At 45.3% G+C, this 22183-nt stretch overlaps 1 protein-coding gene across 15 annotated transcripts in view; it reads right to left on the bottom strand.

Annotated features, from left to right (window-relative positions):
- Positions 1-17675: 17675 nt before the first annotated feature.
- The window catches only part of CLCN4 (chloride voltage-gated channel 4), a 68414-nt gene continuing 63906 nt past the window's right edge, over positions 17676-22183 (bottom strand). For all 15 annotated transcript variants that reach the window (XM_070605297.1, XM_070605298.1, XM_070605292.1 and 12 more), the window contains one exon: positions 17676-21073. In XM_070605297.1, coding sequence (XP_070461398.1) covers positions 20983-21073 — 91 coding nt within the window. In that variant the 3' untranslated portion in view covers positions 17676-20982. The remainder of the gene's footprint in view (positions 21074-22183) is intronic.

The raw sequence follows: 22183 nt of genomic DNA, 5'->3' as shown, positions 1-22183 counted from the left end.
TTCCCTCGGATTTCTGAATTCCTTGAGCCAATAAAATTACAAAGTTTCTTTTTTTCTTTTTCTTTCTTTGTCAGGTGTATGTGAGTTTGTGTGAGTGTGTGTGTGTGTTTAAGCTAGTTTGAGTTGAGACTTTGTGATTTGCAACCTAAAAAGACTCGCTCCCACAACCCCATTTTGCTCTTCTAAGTTGCTCATTACCCCATCACATCATCATCTCTTCCACCTTCCCAACATCTCTCCACTCTCCCAGTCAGCTCCAGGAAGAGGAAGTGTCATCAATGACTCCTCCCCTTCCATCTCCTCCCAATACAATCAGATGCCAAATCTTGCAACCTTTCGGTGTTTTGAATATAAAACGTGTCTCTTATAGACAGCTCATTGAATTTGAAGTGCCTTGAGGAGCTCCAGCTGTGTCCAAACAGGAAGTTAGAGAAGCCAATCTGGAGTTCTGGTGATAGGTCAAGGCCAGAGACTGGGGAGAGATGGTCAAAACCAAGAGGGGCTGGATGAGGTCACTCAAAGAGCTTGGATGGACAAGACCAAGGCTGGAGCCCTGCAAGCACTATGTTTATAGGTTAGAAGAGGACATTGCTCGTTGTTACTCTTCCCAGCACTCTAGGCATGTTACACAGGCCCAGAAGAAATCTCAGCAGCAAAATTTTAGGTGCTGCAGAAGGTAAAGAAGGATCCAGGAGGCAGCTGAACCCCAACTGAGTGCCCCCTCCTCACATGCAGACACTATCTGTCTGGGTATCGGCACAGATCTGGATGAGGGGGCGAAAGCGAGCCATTTTAGCATCTTCGGACATCTCTGAGTGTCAAGCCTCCCCTTAAGATAGTTCCCTTGCCAGCACGAATCAGATCACTAAAGACTATTGACCGAGGTCGGAGCACGGTTTTGGAGGTCAACAAATTTCTGCCCTCTTTTCTAGGCTCAAAGCTCTCATTGTTATCTTCAATTTTCCATTTTTCCCTAAAATACCTCTCAGTTTCCAGTGGTTGTTGAACTCTTCCGTGGTAGAGCGACAAACCTGAAATGTACGTGGTTCCGAATTTGTGCACAATTAAGGACTCGGGAAAAGTCCCCAGGCTTTGCAATCATGCTCAAGCTGCATGGAGGGATTTAAAGGGGACAGGAAAGAGTTGACATTCCACAAGCCTTAGCGAGGATTGGCAAGCGAGCATCGGAAGGAGGATACAGTGTGAGGTTAGCTGAATAAAATGGGAGGTGACAGCTGATTTTTGCGAAGGCATTTTAATGAAGTTTCTAAGCGAGGAAAGAATACTTGCTGACAGACAGCGGTCGCTACTGAGATAGCAGACAATTTTCTGGGGCTTGACTAGGAAGGCATTTTTGTCTTAAGCAATGCGTCCATATTGCAAATGCCAGACAGTTGGCGTGTGCAGCACATTGTTGATAATGACATTTGAAACTTCGGATATTGGAGTTCCCTGCTCTTTTCTTCTTTCCAAATCTACTGCTTCTAATATCTACCTTTGAGGATTATATAGTAAAAGACAAGATAAATTCATTGGTCATTAGTTTGCCAAAACTAAACGATATATCACAAGAATAAATAGAATCTGATCCCTAGTGCCTGCATTATTGTGGGATTAGGTACTCCAGTAAGATGGTTGGGGGTGTAGAAGGAGTGGAGAAGCTAAACTTCAAAAGGCAAAAGGCAAAAATGTCCCGTTCACCTCCTTGACTCTGGGTATTTCCTCGGCCCGCACACTCCCTTGGGAAGAGAAGCTTTACAGCCCCCATTTTTCTGAGCCTCCATGTATTATCCTCAAATACTCATGGACTAGCTTAGCACAGGGGTGTCAGGTGTTCCTTACTGCTTTCACCATCATGATTTTCCAAATGAGGTATGCGGTTTGTCAAGCTGAGAAGGACTAATCGAGTATCTGACACATGGTCAGTGCAGGGACTGGAAACCTATGGCCCACGGGCCAGATCCAGCCCCCTGCCTATGTTTGTGCAGCCCACAGACATCACTGAGGCAGGCTGGCGGTGTGAACCAGTACACCAGCCAGGGCATCACCTTCACCCCTATTTCTCCCTCTGCACCCAGGACCCACCTCTGGGGCCAGTGGCTGCTGCTCAGGGCCCATACTAGTTGCCACCTATACATTGGAACTTCTGCTATTGGCAACTGCTGGGCCCTGAGCAGCCAGGTATCCGCCAGCCAGTTGCCCAAGTTGCGATGGCTTGGCTCTTCAGAAGGAGAGTGAGCCTTGGGGGTCACTGAGGCAGAGAGTGAAACTGATCAGGGCAGCCTGCCTCTACTCGCCACCACCCCACTTCTCAACACTCTTACTCCGCCCCTGCTCCACCCAACACTAGGCCCCAACCCTAGGGCCAGCCGTTCTTTCTCTGGAGAAGGTCTCTAGCAGGTGACAACTGGGAACTAAGTTACCTGCAGCCCAAGACCAGCCACTCCAAGCAAATGGGGCAGAGGGTGGCAGGACTTCTCTCTCGTTATATCAGAACCCACACAATATCCTCAATTTTGGCTCTTGGCCTGCAAAGTCTAAAATATTTACTATCTAGCCCTTCACAGAAAAAAGTTTGAGACCCCTGGTGTAAATTCTCATAAAGCACTTTCTCTAAGAGATTCATGATAACGGTGAAGAAGGGACTGGAAGAAGAGAAACCTCGAGAGCCTATGCTGGGAAATCAGAAGTTCTTAATACGCATGTAAAACAGAGATGCAAACTATCTTCATATACCAAATACACACACTTGTGAAAGTTGCCTTCATTTCTTACCTTTTGTGTCCTTTGCACTCCAGCCTTCATAATATTGGGTATTTGAATGCCATCTACTGGGCACGAATGGCCTCCACTCATTGGAAAGGGGCAGTGACAGCTGCATTGGGTCGCACTGCACACGACAGCTGGCTAAAGGACTTGAAGTACACAGAAAGGTACCGTCTGCCACAGTCAAATTTCTTACTCACGGCAGAGTAGAATTTTTCAACCTCTTTGTGGTGGGGCCTGTCATGTGCATTGTGGGATGTTTCTTGGCATCTGGCATCTATTCATGTAGTAGGTCAAATTTTGTTCCCCCTCAAAAAATATGTCCAAGTCCTAAGCCCCGGTACCTGTCAATGTGACCTTATTTAGAAATAGTATGTTTGGAGATGGAATTGAGTTCAGGGTCTTGAGATGAGATCATCCTGGATTTAGGATGGGCCTTAAATCCGACGACAAGTGTCCTTATAAGAGAAGGAAAGGGAGACGTGAAGCACAGAGCCATAGAGGGGAAAGCCATGTGAAGTTGGAGGCAGGGATCAGAGCAATGCAGCCACAAGCCATGGAATGTCAAGGACTGCTGGAAGCCACCAGAAGCTAGGAGAGAGGCAGAGAATGGATTCCCCCCTAGTCTGCAGAAGGACCCAGCCCTGCCAACATCTCTCAGACTTCTGAGCTCCAGAAGAGCTGGAGAACAATTTTCTCTTGTTCTAAGCCACCCAGTTTGCGATGGTTTGATACAGCAGCATCAGGAAACTAACACAACCCGCTAGACGCCAGGAGCACCCTCTCCCAGTTGGGACAATTGAAAATGTTTCCAGATATTGCCAAATGTCCCCAGAGCAGCAAAATCATCCTTGGTTGAGAACCACTGTGTTAGCATTACACCGTCTAAAATCTAAAGTGAAGGACGCTTCCAATCTAAAAGGAAAGAATTCCTGAGTCCGTAAATGCTACCAGCCATCCTACAAACTGAACGGCAGGTTAAGACTGTTGACATGCTAGGCAAACGGGGACAGCAACTGAATCGAGGGAGTTGAAATGCAGAAATAACCAGTATCTTTCTTTTTTGCTGATTAGACATTCTCTCTGAACCACCACTGGACACAAGTGGGAATCCTTTTCAATCCATTTGGATCACTAAACATTAAGAGAACTATCACCTCACTTCTTTGCGAGGGGAGAGGTGAAGTCCAGCATCCTGGAAACAGAGTCCAGTGCCTGCTACACACCCAGGGAGCGACTGACTCCCTTCACAAAAGCGTGTTTCCGGAGAAAGTACAACCGTTCACAAAGGGGCTGTTTATGTGTACAGGGGTCCTGACTCTTGGCCTCTTCCACTGCCAGTTAAAGCGAGATGCAACTGCAGCTCTATTTCTGGGAACAAACTTGGGCCACTTCCAAAAAGAGGGTGACAGTATCATTACTGGTTAGAAGTGTGGGCTCGAGAATCAGGCTGCCTGCTTTCGGAGTAGGGCTCTGTCATGCACTAGCTGAGTCCCCAAACCTCCCCAGATCTCAAGGTCCTCATCTGTACAATGGGGACAGTCATGGCGTACTCAGCGCAGAGTGAGTATTCAAAAACATAATGAACTAAAAAAGGGCTCAGCCCAGAGTTTGACTGGCATAGTAAAATATTCGGGAAATTTCTGCTGTTACTATTCAGAATGAAGCACATTCTTGAATAAGCCAACCAATTTGGTGAGAACATGAAAGTTATTGGTGCATTGAAGTCACTACCAGAAGCACGGAGTTACAAAACCTTGGGATTCCAAGTGGCCAAAAACAGAGTGCTCAGGCAGAGAATTTTCAATTATCTGGATGAGGGATTATCCACAAATAGTGTGGGGAATCAAAAGTAGGAGTTAATGCAGAAATAACTAGAGACAATCGTGGCCACTATCAACAGCCGATTTCCCTCGGCAATGGCCAACCTGCCTGCATGTGAGGTCAGGGTCTCTGCTCTGAGAAGCCACCAGCAGAACTCAGAGAGATGCCAATCCTGATCTTGATTTGGGGACAGTTAATCTACAAAGACTGCCAAACATCACAATTATGTTGGATCCAGGAGAAACAACTCAAAAATACATAATTAAAAAAAAATTGAATATGTGAGTGTATTAGTTTCCTCTTGGTGCTGTAACAAATTACCACAAACTTAGTGACTTAACACAAATTTATTATCTTACCACACTAGAGGACAGAAGTCAATGAGTCTTACAGGCTAAAGTCAAGGTGTCAGCAGAGCTGCATTCCTTCTCGGGGCTCTGGGAGAGAATCTCTTCTTACGTTTTCCAGCTTCTAAAGGCTGCCCACGTTTGGCTCACAGCCCTGCATAACTCCAGTCTGCTTCCATCATCCCATCTCCTCTGACTCTGATACTCCTGCGTCCCTCTGATAAGAACCCTTATGACGACATTGGGCCCACCCAGATATTCCAGGGTCATCTCCGCATCTCAAGATCCTTAACTGAATCACACCTGCTAAGTCCGTTTTTCCATCTAGGGTAACATTTTCATAGGTTCTGAGGATTAGGACGTAGACATCGTTGGTGGGGTGCAATTTTTATGTCTACCACAGTGCGGAAATTCTGATGAAACATCTAGTCCAAGATGATCATAATCATATTAGATCATAACAGAAGAACTCTCCAGTTCTGTCATTTTTAAGATTGTAATCCAAATCATTCTTCTTATACATGAGTGCACTGAAGGGAGCTAATGCATACAGACGTCAAGGTGCATTTGTGATCAGAGTCACAGTCAAGGGCGGCCAAGAGAATACATGTGAAGTCCAGATTGAGAAGTCAGAATAAAGGAGTCAGCTCACCTCTGGTAAAGCAGGGAAGTCTTGGTGGAATAAAGAATCAGGGGCCAGTAAGTGAAAGAATAGAGATAGTCTGGGCTTCTGGACAGGTTATGGGCATCGTAGACATAGGATGCTACATTGACCAATGACTGAAGAGAGCTAATAGATAAGTGCCCCAGCCCCCTTGTCCCTTTTGGGGGTGATAGCTCTGGGCTGCATGCTCTATACTGTTCCCAGTTGTCGTGTCTCAAGTTGCCCACAGCAGCAACTTGCTGGATAAAACACCCTTTGGTGGCTGCCTTGCCCCTCTCTGCCTCACTTCTCCCCTGCTCCCTCACACTGTTTCCTGGCATCACCTTGCGAATAAATGACTTGCACTTGGATCTTTGTCCCAGGGTCTGCTGTTGGGGAATCCAGACTGACATAGCCCACTCTGTACCCGCCACAGCCTCTCTCACAGGAGCGTGAAAAAAATAAGACACTTTCCCCAGAGCCTGTCATTACGGAGTGAGGGCAGAATCACTGTGTCTAGGAAGACGCCCACTTGCCTGGTGGACAAGTGACATCTGGACAAGGCCGGGGGGTAAAAGAAGTTGAAGACTTGAAATTTCTAAGGCAACCCAAGACACGAAAATGTATCCCTGGCCCCAAATATCCCTCTTTTAGAAGGACAAAGTTTAGACTGTTCCTCCCCCTTCGCCGTATGCCCAATCTAATCCTAGGTGTTAGCTTTCATCCTTTTATAATGTCTCCTTTTTTAATTTATTCAAGTCTGACCTTGATTCATAGCCACCAATACTTTCTGAGTCAAACAAATATACAAGGCACTGGGTTATGAGGCTTTGGGGATAAGACAAAGAGGAAAAAGATATATTCCCAGTCAGTGGTGTACTGGTAAATGCTGTCCAATGGGGCAAAAAAAGGGCCTGGTTTGTAGTATCTGCCAATTTCGATGGTGTAAATATGTCCACCATGGCTGAGTTCAAGCTAGGAACATGACAACCAGCTGGCAAAACTCCTACGAATTTAACTGTTGGTCTTGTGAGTTGGCACAAGCTGGCTTCATCACACCGCCGCCCACCCTTTTAGGAATTTATAATGACAATAAATGCATAGTCTAGGTAGACTATCTGACTTACCAAATTGACCCCAAAGTGGAAAATGACTCAATATCACGGAGTCTTGTTTCTTCCTCACATGACAGTAGTGGGCAGGCAAATAGAGAGCTGGGAAGTCCTGCTCCATAGTCATTCAAAGGCTTCTAAGGTCACCCTGGGTCATCTCCACTCCAGCGTGGCAGAGAAGAAGACTGCAGAGGATTGCACATGGGAGTTTTTAATGTGTCTCACTTCTGCTCACGTTCCATCGGCTGGAACTAGTCTGTGGCCACACCTAACTGCAAGAGATGCTGGGAAATGTAGTCTAGTGGTATGCCCAGGAAGAAAAGGAGATCATATATTTGCTGAGCATCTGCTATCTCTGCCAGAGTCACATTTTGAGCATTCATGTTGTGTCAGGTACCGTGCTCAACAAGCTTATACGGGTAGATGAATTAATGTCTTTTATAGATGAGAACTGAAACTTAGAGAGGTTAAGTGATTTGCCCAAGGTTACACAGCAAGGAGGTAGCAGAGCCTGGACTCAAAATCATGTGCATCCTATGCCAAAATTAAAGCTCTTCTTTTTTTTTTTTTTTTTGAGGAAGATTAGCCCTGAGCTAACATCCACCACCAATCCTCCTCTTTTTCTTGCTGAGGAAGATTAGCCCTGAGCTAACATCTGTGCCCATCTTCCTCTACTTTATATGTGGGACGCCTGCCACAGCGTGGCTTGATAAGTGGTGTGTAGATCCGCACCTGGGATCTGAACTGGCAAACCCCAGGCCGCCAAAGTGGGGCGTGTGAACCTCACTGCTGCACCACTGGCCAGCCCCAAAGCTTTTCAATAGATAATTTTCACCTGCCTTCACCTCTGTAAATATGGTGACCAAGGGTAATACAATCCTAAGTCAGTACCAGCTAAAGCAATTCTCTGGCAAGACACAGTTCTCCAACAGGCCCTTTCAGACACTGGCTTTTGTCTTACTGGTGAGCCCTAAGTAAGAGTGGATTCTTCCAGGTACAAGATCGGGTCTTTGCAGCCATGCCAGGATGCAAAAGCAGACAGCTGCCAACACAGATCTGCATCACAGCTGCAAGGTAGGGTCCAAGTAGTTTGTTAATAATATGAAGTACTCAAGTACGCATGGTAATTTTTCTTTTCATAAAATATAAATCAGTATGTTTATTCCCCCAATATCATTCCCCGACACTTTGCCTCAGCCTCCTTGAATCCCCAAGAAAGGAGTCAAGTTGTAGACTGTCCTGGGATTTGCCCAAAAACCCAGTTTCCCTATGGGAGTGTTTTTGCTGGTGAACTTCAGCCATCTTAGATGTCAGAGCTGAAAACAACTTTTTGAACCACTTCTCTAAAGATTACAGTGCTCTTTCTATCTACAGATATATTTTTATTCCCCTTCAGACATGGCTATTAGATGCACCTTTCACAATTTTTCTATTAAGTAAACAGAATCACTTAAAGCTCTTATATTTAAAAGAGAGAGAGAATCTATTAACCAAATCCAGAAATACTGCAATTTAATCTCATTTCTATTCTCTCTCAACATCGAACACCAAAAGAACTTTCCCAGTCAGTGGGGCATTTTCCCCTTTGATGTGACACGTTCAGTAAAGTCATAGCCATGGATTTCCTGAGCCGTTAGTCTCCGCGGCATTGAGAGCCTGCCACACTTCTTTGCAGGTTCGGTTTGATCAAAGATACACCAGGGCACGTAGAGTCTTCAGACTCCACTTTCATATTCATTCTTTGGAAGTTCAGGATCTCTCAACTGAGCAGCCCTTCTCAGGCCCTGAAACACCAAGCCGATTACCATTTTCTTTTGACATGGAGTGTTTTATGAGACATTTTACACAATGGCAGATGGGTCTCTTTGGGGGAAACGCTCTATGTCTCCCAAAAAATCTGCCAGGATTATTTTCTCGATTATTCTAAAAGGTCACAACTAAAGAACAGGTTTTCAGCACTCATCCATTTTTCAAAAATATGTGACGATTATCATCAACATATAAGATGGTAGAATTGACACTGAAGACAATGGAGACAAAGCTCCTTGACCTTGAGAAACTCATAGATTTGACCAAGAAAGCCAATCCCAGTTTTTCACCTTCACAATTCCCACTTTAGGAATCAATACTCTATATAAGCTCTGGGCTGAAAAAATAAACTAGAACCACAAGTTGCAGCATCTGCTTCCAGAGACTGTGCTTAGGAACTTAAAATTAAGCTACTATGTAAGGGCAGGCCTGCTCTTAACTCTTAGAGTCGGACTTGAATGTCAAAGTGCAGACTTGAAACCATCATGAGCTCACACGGTCCCACCCATCCTGGAAGCAGCATGTGCTTTGCAGTTAAAGTCTCTCGGTCCAGTAATTGCAAAAACGAAACCCGAATCAGATGATGTGGTTTCAGCCAACAACAGCCCCTTCTCGGAGTCTGTAATCGTTGTTTATACTTTCCCATGTCAGTCTGCGGGAGTCTCCCTCTGCTTTTCTTCTCCCGTTGGCAGCTGGTGCCGTGAATGTTTGGTTGAAACAAACATTCTTTCCCGGGCATGCACGTCTGTCCCCTCGCTCTGGGCGACCAGTGCACATCCTTGAATTATGTATGTCTTGCGCAGTTCTCAGATTGGGAATGCCAATGCTTAGGAGGGGCAGCCTCTGAAAGGGACTGAGGATGATTCTTTCGCCCCTGTGCCACACTGAGGTGTCCCTTCCCCTTGACGAGCCTTGACTGATGATGCCTCTTGTGTTTCATCTCGGGGACAATATGGAGCTCACATTACAATATGACTTCTGGGGCCTTTGAAGTCCCAGCTGCAGTGGCAGCAGCACTGTAGTGATTAGGGGCCAGCCCTCTCTGGGACGGGGATGGCTGCACAGTTGAATACGAAATGCAATTAAAAAGGAGCACCTGGGCTGAAATCGAAACAAATAATGGGACTTTGGCTCCAAGCAGAAGGGGTCTCATTTAATCACACAAGAATGTTCATCTCTACAAAGTGCTTGATTCAGAAAAACCCAAAACTTTAAAAAACAAAAGCAAAACGAAACCAAAAACTTGCCAGCACAGCAAAGCAATGCACGACTTCTTGCTAACACCTTCAGGGCCGCCCGTGGTAGAACGAAGTTAGCAGAGGCGCATCTCGGGACACTGGTGAGATTCCTCTTTCTTGTTGCTGCCCTGGTGTCTTCACACTTCCCCAGACACCCACGGAGTCTTACTTTTTCCATCCTTTCTCATGCTCACTGCGGCCCTCTACCCCCAGGGCTAATTTCCCAGAGGAAGTGCCTGTTCCAGGTGTATGTGTGTGTGTGCATGTATGTACGTGTCTGTTCTGGTTTTAGCCTCTTATTTCCATCAAAACTTTCCCCTTACCTTAGACCAGTGGTTCCCAATTTTGAGCTGCATCAGAATCAGCTGGAGGGGGGGCCCCGTGGCCGAGTGGTTAAGTTTGCGCACTCCGCTTTGGCGGCCGGGGTTTCGCCGGTTCATGTTCTGGGCGTGAAGATAACACCGCTCATCAGGCCGTGCTGAGGCGGCGTCCCATATAGCACAACCAGAGGCACTCACAACTAGAATATACAACTATGTACTGGGGGGCTTTAGGGAGAAGCAGAAAAAAGAAAAAAGAAGATTGGCAACAGTTGTTAGCTCAGGTGCCAATCAAAAAGAAACGAATCAGCTGGAGGGCTTGTTAAACCACAGCCGGCTGGACTCTGTCCCCCAACTTTCTGATTCCCTAGGTCCAGGGCAGGGCAAAGAACTGGCGTTTCTAACAAACTGCTGGCTGACTCAGGCTGCTGGTCCAGGGACCACACTTCAAGAACCACTGGGTTAGGGGCTGGCCCCGTGGCCGAGTGGTTAAGTCTGTGCGCTCCGCTGCAGGCGGCCCAGTGTTTCGTTGGTTCGAATCCTGGTCACGGACATGGCACTGCTCATCAAACCACGCTGAGGCAGCGTCCCACATGCTACAACTAGAAGGACCCACAACAAAGAATATACAACTATGTACCGGGGGGCTTTGGGGAGAAAAAGGAAAAAATAATAAATTCTAAAAAAAAAAAAGAACCACTGGGTTAGACCATCCGGTTGGACTCAGAGACCAACCTGAGCTAAGATGAATTGTCATGTTGTAGGAAAACCTCCCTGGACTTAAGGCACCAAGAAGAGCCATGTTTGAGCTCTAGGCCAACCACCAACTAGCTATACCAAGTGGGGCGAGTCCCTGAAGCCCAGGGCTTCTCAATCTTGACAACACTTTAGGATTACACGGCAACCCTTTATAAGTTGATGCCAGGCCCCACCCGAGATGGCCTGAATCCAAATCTCGGGCACGGCACCAGGGCATCAGTATGTTGTAAAAGCTCCACGGGCAATTCTCCTGGGCTTTAACCTCTCTGAGCCTCAGATTCATCTTCTGAATAGTGGGTATAATAATTTTTACCTCGGAGGACCATTGAGAGGAATAAACATAAATAAATATTAAAACTTTCAGGAATGACAAAGTGCTAGTCAAATGTTAGGTGTTACTCTCCCTTTGGGAAACATTTAAATTTTAACAGAGGTCACCAATACCTCTGCTAATATCTAAGTCAGGACAGATATTTCTGGCACAAGGTAAGCTGCTGGAGAAACTTGGAGGACAGAAACTCATTTTAACATGCTCATCTTATTCCACCAACACACACATCACTCTTTGCTTCTGTTTTAAAAGCATCTCTTCACATTTTCCACCCAGTGTAAGAAAGCAAGTTAAACTACTCTTGGTGACTATCCAGTGGTTTGGCAACCCTAATTTACTCTAAGCCAGGAGTCAGCAAACTGACCAAATAGTAAACTGGCCAAATAGTAAATATTGTAAGCTTTGCAGGCTACGTGGTCTCTGTTGCAACTACTGAACTCTGCCATTGTAGCTTGAAAGCCCAGACAATTCAGAAACAAATGGGCGTGGCTGTGTGCCAATAAAACTTTATTTACAAACACAGGTGGCAGGCTCGATTTGGCCCACTGTGCTGTAGTTTGACAACCATTGCTCTAACCTTTCAATAAAGATACAAAAATGATCAGTCAACTCGAGAAAGCAGCCGAGAGTCTTTCTAATCAAATGTACCAAGCCGTGAGCCATTCTCTCTTCCTGCTCGCGCGGCCGGAACAGACGCGGGAGAGTGCTGAGGAGGACCGGGCCGACCATACAGCCGGCTCAAAGTGGAGTCATTCACTTCGAAATCGCCAGTTGGTGTGAGATCCACGCCCAGGGGAGGTGACTGTAGTCTTCCCGGGTGCACCATTCAGTTCTCAGAAAGAAAGAGGCAATGTCCTCCCTCCCTTAAATTGTTGCTTTCTGGTGAAAGGTGGGGGCACTCTTCTCCAGCCACCCGGATACACCAAAGCCTATCCCCAGGCCTTGGACTCCCCACTCCATCTTTGCCTAACGCTAGGGATTTTCACCTCATTTTATGAAAAACTCACAAAACTACAGCACAGCGTGGTCCCTCTCTCCATGCCTTGTATATCGCAGGGCTCCCTTCTGTACAGTCAGAGTGGGAGGAGGATTTGCCCCCCACACATGCGCACACTTGGCCGTGTCTGCAGACGTTTTTGGTTGTCACAACTAGGGGGATGGGTGCTACTGACATCGAGTGGGTGGAGACCAGGGATGCTGCTCAACATCCTACAGTGCACAGGACGGCCCCACAGCAAGGAATGATCCGCCCCACAAGCCGCTAGTGCTAAGGTGGAGAGACCATGCGATAGAGCATCACGAGGCAGTGCAGTCTGGTCCGGGAAAGTTGAGGGCTGAGAAATAGGACTTCGGGACCTCACACCAAGTTTCTCTCCACCTTGTTTCTCTGGACAGGCTCCTTCGGTGACCCAATCACTGCAGTCATCGCTCCCTTCTTCCTCCCCAAGTGCGAGAATCTTGAATTCTGGATCTTAGAGCTGGAAGTAAACTCAGGAGATCATCTTGTTCAGACCTGTCACCTAAGGTAGTGCTTCTCAAACTTTACTCTGCACGCACATCCCCCGGGGATCTTGTTAAAATGCAGATTTTGACTCAGCGGACCTGGGCGGGGCCTGGAATTCTGCATTTGTAATCAGCTCTGGTGATGCAGACCCCACTAGTCCCTAGACATCATTCTGGTTATCAAACATAAGGAAAGGTCCCTACTTCACAGATGATGTGCTTGAAGTCCATTAAAGATGACACACTTCAGGGGGCTGGCCCGGCCCCATGGCCAAGTGGTTAAGTTCACGCGCTCCGCTGCAGCAGCCCAGGGTTTCTCTGGTTCCGATCCTGGGCACGGACATGGCACCGCCCATCAGGCCATGCTGAGGTGGCACCCCACATGCCACAACTAGAAGGACCCACAACTAAAAAATGTATGTATACAACTATGTACCAGGGGGCTTTGGGGAGAAAAAGGAAAAATAAAATCTTTTTTTTAACTTTTTATTGAGATTATGATAGTTGACAATCTTGTGAAATTTCACTTGTACATTATTGTTTGTCAGTCATGTTGTAGGTGCACCACTTCACCCTTTGTGCCCACCCCTCACCTCCCCTTTCCCCTGGTAGCCACTAATCTGTTTTCTTTGTCTACATGTTTAATTTCCACACATGAATGGAGTCATACAGAGATTGTCTTTCTCTATCTGGCTTATTTCACTTAACATAATACCCTCAAGACCATCCATGTTGTTGTGAATGGGACGAGTAGTATTCTATTGTGTATATATACCATATCTTCTTTATCCAATCATCAATTGATGGGCATTTAGGTTGCTTCCACGTCTTGGCTATTGTGAATAATGCTGCAATGAACATAGGGGTGCATGGGACTTTTGAAATTGCTGATTTCAAGTTCTTTGGATAAATACCCAGTAGTGGGATGGCTGGGTCATATGGTATTTCTATTTTTAATTTTTTGAGAAATCTCCATACTGTTTTCCATAGTGGCTGCACCAGTTTGCATTCCCACCAGCAGTGCATGAGGGTTCCTTTTTCTCCACAACGTCTCCAACACTTGTTACTTTTTGTTTTGGTTATTTTTGCCATTCTAATGGGTGTAAGGTGATATCTAAAAAAAGATGACACACTTCTCCCAGGTCACTCAGCTAGAAATTCTGAAAAGAAATCAAAAAAGAGACTTCTGGACCCTCACACTCCTGCCCCCACAGCAGTGCTTCCCGAGGGACTGGTCTTTGGAATCCCAGTCCCCTGAGGTGGGACTTCCCGATTTCCTCAAGCACAGAATCCACTCTTTTCCGTGGGCACCCAGCAGCCTCCTGCAGGAACACTATATCCCGGAAGTACCGAAAGTGCATCACCACCGCATGCAGATCTGCTTGTTCTCCCCAGCTCCTTAACTATTTGAGACTCCTGCCCCATGGAGCAACTCAGCACTTGGCAAGTCCCTGGAGAAAGCTCCTTGTGGACCACGTATGTAGACCACCCACAGCCATTCCTGGCCATGCCCTAGTCTTTCTGGGGGCAGACTAAAGTTTGAGAAGTGTCAGAAAAGGAACGCTGTTCATCAAAAGGAAGCTTGCTCCAATTTCCCCTTGAGTTCGTGTCGGCGGGACACAGGTGGAAGCCCCGAGTGAGTGTGTGTGTGCAGTGGACATGGAGCCCCGTAGAAGGGACGTTCTACTACCAGCAAGCGTCCTCTGGACTCAACCTGTCAGGGAGCCTGTGGGACAAGAATTTATGTATGTGTTTTCAATTTCTCTGACAGAAAATCTGTTTGGATTGAGGACGGCTGTTTAATCTTTGAAATATGTGTTCCATAACAAACGCTGGAATCACACAGAAATTGCTCCCTTCGTTCTGTGAGCCAAACCCTGACTAAAGGGGTTTGGAAATCCCCACAAGGTGCTCTCTGCTTATTGCTCATTCGCAAAGAAAAAACCATTTCTTTAATGAAATGCAATGTTGAGGAACTGCCAAAAATAGATGCTCCCTATCTGCTTTCACATATGGTAGCTTCTTTCTAGCCAATTAACTCCCAATGAACTGGGGAAGCGATGCAACAGCAGGCACGCCAGGCTCCCCCATGCTCGCTGGAGTGCGTTGTCTCCAGAGGACATGGAAGTTTCTACTCCTGTCTCAACTCATGAAAGCCCAGGAAGAAGCCTGCCTGACCCAGACATTTATCTGCAAGGCCATTCTGGTGAGCTCTAGCTAAGCTCCCAGGATTCAAGCTGATGGTTAGTCTCCTTTCACACAAATCCTGTCGTTCATTCTCCCCTCTAGTTTTTAACTACATCACGTTGAAGGGAAATATCCATGGCCTTCAAAAGGCTGGTCTTTCATGAGTTTTACTAAGGAGACTTATTTCTACATTAGCATCATGCCAGAGAGATTTTTCTGTCTGGGAGTGGAGCGGGTATTGAGTTCTACATTGTCTGAAAATAAGCAAGTTACACGGTCTTGTGTTTCATGAACTTTTGCCGCCAATTTTGCTTATCAATAGTCCCGAACCCACGCATATTGACGCTTTTCTGCTCTGCAAGCCGATGCAAAGCCACAGAGAAATGGAATTTCCTACCAAGTAGTTTCTTTTCTGATAATTTCCCATTAATTTGGAGTCAGAGAGAAGTTTTTTTTTACATCCCTTAAGAGATCTGAGTGTTTGTTTTGTTTCCTTTTGATTTTCTGGAAAAATGACTGCAGAAGAGTTGGAAAGAAAGGCAATTGGTTTGCCCAATCTGTGTTTACTTTTAGGGGTCTTATAATTAAAGTATAATATGCCTTTTAACAACACAAAATTAATTTCCAATCAAAGCTACTGGGAAGGCTTCATAACATGAGAAGATGATCATATCTACCATTTGCATGGTCTATTCCATGTCAAATGCTCTGCAGATTATCTCATTTAATTCTCATAGCCATGCCACTGGTCAGGAACAGTAGCTCACTCTACAGAGATGGGGAAACCCAAGCTCAGAGAAGTTCAATGCCTTTGACAATGTCACACAGCCAAGTGGCAATGGGGCTGGAATTCAAGTGCAGTCCTATAGGTGTTGAAGTCAGTGTGACTCCATGAAAACTCAATACTGAAAAGATTGTTGGTTCTCTTCGCTCTTAGGATACCATTAGACCATGGAAGTTTCCAGACATGGCTTTAATACCACTGATATGCCAATGGCTTGTCTGATGTGCCAACAGTTGTCTCCAACCCTAACGATTCCCCTGAACACTGGCCTTGAATGTCCAAGAGATATCGCCAATGTAGCACTTCCAAAATGGAGCTCTTCACCTCATCTAGCCTTTCTCAGTAAATGGCAACTTAGTTGCACCATTTTATATCCACTCCACCAGCAAATCTGTTGGCTCTACCTTGGAAATAGATCCAGAATTCAAGAACTTCTCTGGGACAAGCCTCCATCATAACTCACCTATTTGCAATAGCCTCCTAGCCAGATTCCTGGCTTCCAGTCTTGCTATACAACAGCCGGAATGGTTTGTGTATAATGCAAGTCAAATCATGTCATTCCCCTCAATTCCATGTCTTTACCTGGCCTGTGGTCTGGCCCTACAAAGCCCTGAAGCATCTGCTCTTGTCTACCCTCCCCGCAAAGGAAAAACCAAACCACCTTCAAATACCCCCACTCCCTCAACACCACACATCCTGCAGCCACTCACCCCTGAGCAGGCGAGGCCTGTTTCACCTCAGGACATTTGCACTTGCGGTCCCCTCTACTGAGGATGATCTTCCCCAAGCTGTCCCCAAGGCTGACTCCCTCTCCCAATCAGAGGGGACTCCTCTCACTGCCTCTTCTGAGTCAAAGGTATGCGGCATTCTTTGTGCATTTTCTTCCCCAAACTTTCTGTGCAGTTGAAAATTTCAAAATAAAAAAACTGGTGAGGAAGGATATAATTCAAACCCTTGTGGTTCCCAAAGTAATAGATAAAAAATTTTCCATTGACAGAAAGAATAAATGTTAGACCACTGCCCACGCTGTCCTCCCCAGCATCTATGGACAAAGCCGACACACAGAGGGCCTGGGCACAGTGGCCCTACCCCATCCTTGGATATTTATAGCCCCAGTCTGAATTTCTATTTGACTGTCACGCACCAGGCTAAGAACAAGGGATTTTAAAGCTGTCCAAGCTGACGTCACAATGTTGCATGCCAATCTTAAGAAGGGGCCTTAACTTCACCAGACCCTTCAGTGGTCAGCGGAATCGGGTTTCCACAGGTTCCACTGGGTAGAAACCCGCTGTGAAATCAGCATCTCTTCCGTTTACAACATGCTTCTCAAGGACTCAGCGTGTGTTTTATTTTTAAAAACAGAGTTCAAACACTTAGTTTTTAATAAGGTGCCAACGTTTACACAGAGTGTTACAATTGAAAAAACAAACCCACATTGCTATGTGGTCGTTCCAACACCAAATGCAAACAGATCTCATAAAAGTCACACGTAGGCTCGTTCCCAGCACACCTAGGACGGCAAATCAATGGTTATTACCACACTGGCGAAGACGGAGTCTGGTTAATGTTGCCCAAGTTAGATATGCAGGCTCCCCCTCATGTAAATCATTTCAAAGGTTAGAAGCTGAGTCTGATAAAACCCTGCCCACGCAAAATTTAAATGTAGGTATAATATTCCAATTATGTAATTCAATAGCTCTCCTCCTTGGGTTTCTCATCTTTTCCAGCTCAGCATCTGATAATGAATACTGAGCAGAATTTGCACATGTTGATAATCTAAAGTAACCAGTTCTCACCTAAGTGAAACAAACTGCTCAAAATTTTCCAGTTTCTGTGATGACTTAGGGCCAAAAACGTATCTACTAACATGTCTTCTCCTTTGTCAGGCCTCTGGGAAGCACTGAATACAGAAATGTGAGATCACCTGGTTCTAAGTAACAGCAGACACTGACTACTGATTTGCTTCTAGCACATTTACCTTTCCCTAAAAGCCACTGGCACATCTGCATTCCCAGGGGAGGCTCTGAAAAACACTTGCAAGAAATTTGCGTGTCACTTTCAGGATACTCTTTATTTGGTGTCATCCTTCTACAACACATTTCCACAGTAATTGAGAGGGGGAACAAGAAATAGGTTGATGTGTCTCATTACAGAACTCTTTTTCCATCACGTAACTATGTTTATTTACATCAAAAGCTGATTCAGAAAGAATCCAGAAAGTTCTACAAATGTCTAGAGCCTGGAAAAGAAAACACATTCTTCTGAGAAATGTTTATTTCACCTCCACATCCCAGTTCTACTCGTCTTGCTCATCAGAGCATCATGTAGAATGCGTGAACTTCTACATTTGGCTACAGCAAATACTTTCAAGCATCCCTGCCCACGTACTTTTACGAGAAAGTCTGACAAAGCTCAGCAGCATGTTCCCCAGGAAGTTTGTCTGAGGTCTCAGGCCGGTGGATGAGTGGACCCCATGGCTGTTAGGGCTCCAGGGGAGGAAGGCAATTGTCTCTGGCAATCCCCACTGCAAACTCCCCCATCCTTGACCTTAACCTGCCTGTCTGACCCTGGCCTTCTGTTGAGGAGAGCCTGAACCCCACGACAATTTACAGCTTCAACTCGTGATGGAAAACAAGGTTAGGTTATTTAAGTCAAGTAATACTCCCAACTGTTTCCCGTGATGTCACGGACATCTCTATGCTAAGCCCTGGGGAGAAGGACACAACTCCCCTCGGTGACCTTGGCCCAGAGTAAACTGTCCCCTCATCTCTCCCCTGCCTCAGCTGGCGGCGGAGGCAATTCTGTGGTTTCACTGACCTTTGGCTAGCTGCTCACTGTTCTGTGTTCCCTTCTGAAGCTCTTTGTTTCAGCTAAAAGGGTGTCCTGGATTATACAAATCCAGGCTATGACTAATATCTTTTGGGAGGCCCCGTGGGAATGAGAGGGGAACTACATGAAGCGGTCTTTAAGACTTTTTAGGATTTAAAGTCCAGGAGAATATCCAGCTTCACTTGCACATGTTCCATGGAAACCCCAACAACAACATTAATATCAGGATCTGTTACTCGATGCTTACATGCTGCGAACGAGGACGAACTTCAATCTATTATAGGAGCAAAGATTACATTCTCTCCTATTGACTGCTATTTCCACCCTGAAGTGGCCCTTTGATATTGTTTTGGAGGGGGCCAATTACAGAAACAAATTCTCCATCATTCGTTAGCATGATCTGACTTAAACTTTTTTAACCCAGAGAACACATCAGTATATTTTCTTACAGCAACTAGAAGTTTCACAGACACCCGCCTGTAGCTAGGTTTTTATCCAAAATGAACATTTTTATTAGGGCTAAGAAATGACAGATTCTGATTGGGAGTTCTATATCAAATCTGAAAGAAGGAGTGGGGGGCCATAAGGTTAAAAGAGCGTTCAGAGGGGTACGGCGAGAGAGAGTAAAGAAGACAGGAAAGACAATGGCAGGGACACAATGATGGCATCCAATACAGCAGACAATATTCCCCTCCCAAAGACCAATTCCCCTTCCTTATTAAGAGAATCTAAATTTCGTTCAGAGAGTAATACACCTAGCTGAAAATCTTCCTTCCCAGATTCATAGACAGCTAGGGGCACCATGTGACAGAATTCTAGCCAGTGGACACAAGCATCTCTGGGAAAGCTCTGCTGTCCTGATGTGGATACCATTCCTTGTCACCTGCCTCTTCCTCCCTTTTTGCTTAGAAGGCAGACATGATACCCAGCCGTTCAGAAACCATCTTGTGACTATGAGGCAATAAGCCAAAGGACAAAGGGTAAGGAAGGTTGGAAAAAACACCAGAAGAGTGTGGGTCCTTGATGACGTTAGAGAGACAGTTCTGAGTGCCCGCCCCCAGCTTTCTTATTCACCTCTTCACTGTTGGGTTTTCTATTATTTGAAGCCAAATGCACACCTGATACAGCAATACCCAATGATGAGATTGAAAACGATGAGGATGACGCAGTGGAAAGGGAAGAACAAAGACTAAAGGGAAGGGCAAGTGGGCTGAATCTTGCTCACACAGATCATACGGCAGACCTGAAAAATACAGCCGAACTCCTTCCTGCAGAAAAGCCGGAAGTCCTGACTAAAAGAATAAATGTATCATTAAGTTCAACACAAAGATGCCCAAAGCTCAAATTGGCTGTCTACAATTTAACTCTGTCCTTCTGTGCTTTGATTGCTAGTATGAAAGTGCATGCTCATACATTAAAGCTGGACGTTTTGCACCCTATAGAGAAGAGAATGGAAGAGATTTAGAGTCAATTTTGTATTTCTCTTGCAATCCATTTGGAGGAGTTCCCACTGAGAACTCGTACGCCTCACCCTCCCAGCAGCCGTATTTAATAAGATCTGAGAGGAAAAATAAGTAGTAACACTGGGTAGCCTGCTTTGACTCTTGCATATGCTATTTGGAAATTAAAGCACATTTACAGCAAGCTGGAAGCATATAGGATATGGCCCATGGAGAGTGCTGTTCTGATCCATATTTAAAGATGCACAAGCAACAGCAATAAATAAATGAAGCAAACACAATGGCAATGCAAATCAATGATCGGATGTGTATACCCTCAAAATAAGGATGAATGTCTTCGTATGGGAGGAAATACAGTGAAGCACTAAACGCTCCAGCAGTTTGTCGTGCAGTCCCACGATGCTAGTCTTTGCATAGAGAAATGATTTCTTCATACTCATCATAGCAGGTGACCCTGATGTTGGCTCAGAGACTGATGACTAAGCAAAATAACAGGCTGAGAACAGGAGCAAGAAATGGGATGGTCATGAGTGAAACCACTGGCATACTTGCAGCTTTCACTATGTTCAAATTTAATTTCTTTTTCTTTTCCAACAAAGTAAGTGCAAATATCTTTAGTCTGATTCAGTAACATAGCAGCAAAACTTCAGGAACCAATAAATAAGGACGCTAACATGCCAACACCCTTTGCCTTTGGGACTCAAAGCTTCATAAGCATCAGCCTCAAGCAGAAGGGGCAAACATTTCTTGACTCAGCACGTGTGTTCCATGTCCTTGTACAAACCACATGGTTTACATCCACCCTCATGCCCCCATAGCAGTTAGTAAACTCATTAAGAAACACAGCTTGAAACTCATAAGGGGTTAAAGCTATAAAATACCTACTCATTGATGTATTAAAAAAAAAAAGTTTCATTCTCCTTCCCTTCCTTTCAAACAAAGCTTTTGTTTCCACTGCCTACAGCGCATGATCGCATGATCGTTCATTAGGATAATAACATATCATTTGTTTCTTTCTTTTAAAATGACACAGTTGTTGTGTTTTCCTCAAAATAATTGCCACCTTGTTTCTAATTAAACATGATGGATTCAGGGTCCTGGTTTGCCATCTGGGCCATATGTCTCAGAACATCCTTTTTCGTGATGATCCCAAGAAGTCTCCTGGAGAAGAAACAAAAGAGAGAAAGGAGGTCAACCATGCAATGCCGACCCGTGCCTGTCCCTAAAGCCCAGTGCCTTTTCCATCTGAACACACAGAGACAACATTTCCCAGCCTCCCTTGCGGCTGGGTGGGGCAACTGAGTGAGCTCTGGCTGGTGGGGTGTGGGTGGAGGTGACCGATGCCCCTCCCAGGTCACCCACACATTTCCTTACACTCTCTCATCTGCCCACTAGAGGCAGAGGAGCCAGTGATGGATTCTGAAATCACAGAGGATTGACGTAGAGGCCACCAGATTCAAAGACCTAAGTCCTTGAGTGACTGTGTGGTGCAGAGCCCACACCTGCTGCTACACACACTGGATGTGACACAGGAGAAAAAAAATCCACCTTCATTGTGTTAGGCCACTGAGACTGCAAGCTTGTTTATTATGGCAGTAAACCTACGATGACTAATACACTCTCCTAAATCTCAAGACTATAATCAATTAAAAAAGGGCTTATGAAAGCCGTTGTTAACACTTGGCCACACCATGGAAATTCCAAGTATAAGGTATTTTAAGTATAAGATAACAATTGATTCTATCTTAAATCTACCTTACTGGAAGGGTAAAGTTTGACATTCATCTCTGACCATATATGTAAATTACCTCTTCTTCCAAAATTCCATTGCTTTCAACTTACGAAAACAACCCACTTATCAGGGTCCCTTATATAGGGCCACCTAGACTGTACATTGTATAACTCCAGGGAGCACTGTTCACAAACACTACAATGTAAATAGTGCCCCCTGGATTATGCAGTACTCACGTGCACAAGCAAAATGGGGAAAAAAGGTAGAAAGCAGGATAGAATTAGAAAGTCAACATGCAACCCTCAATGTAATAATTAGTTTAGTCAATAATTATCAATGCATTCCAAAAACATTGTGTAAATGGTTGCTGGAAAACAGAAAATTCACACAGTCTCAAAGTATCCCTTCACAGATTACAAAGAAAAATGTCCCTTTATAGTGGAGGACTCTGGCCATCACCACCTCATCCAAGTGATGGAGCGTATCACCAACAAAGTCAGAAAAGCTGACGTGATGACATCATCTATGTTGGAATGTTG

This window comes from Equus przewalskii, chromosome X, assembly GCF_037783145.1.
Source record: "Equus przewalskii isolate Varuska chromosome X, EquPr2, whole genome shotgun sequence".
NCBI lineage: Eukaryota > Metazoa > Chordata > Mammalia > Perissodactyla > Equidae > Equus > Equus przewalskii.
This window is presented reverse-complemented; position numbering and strand designations above follow the sequence as displayed.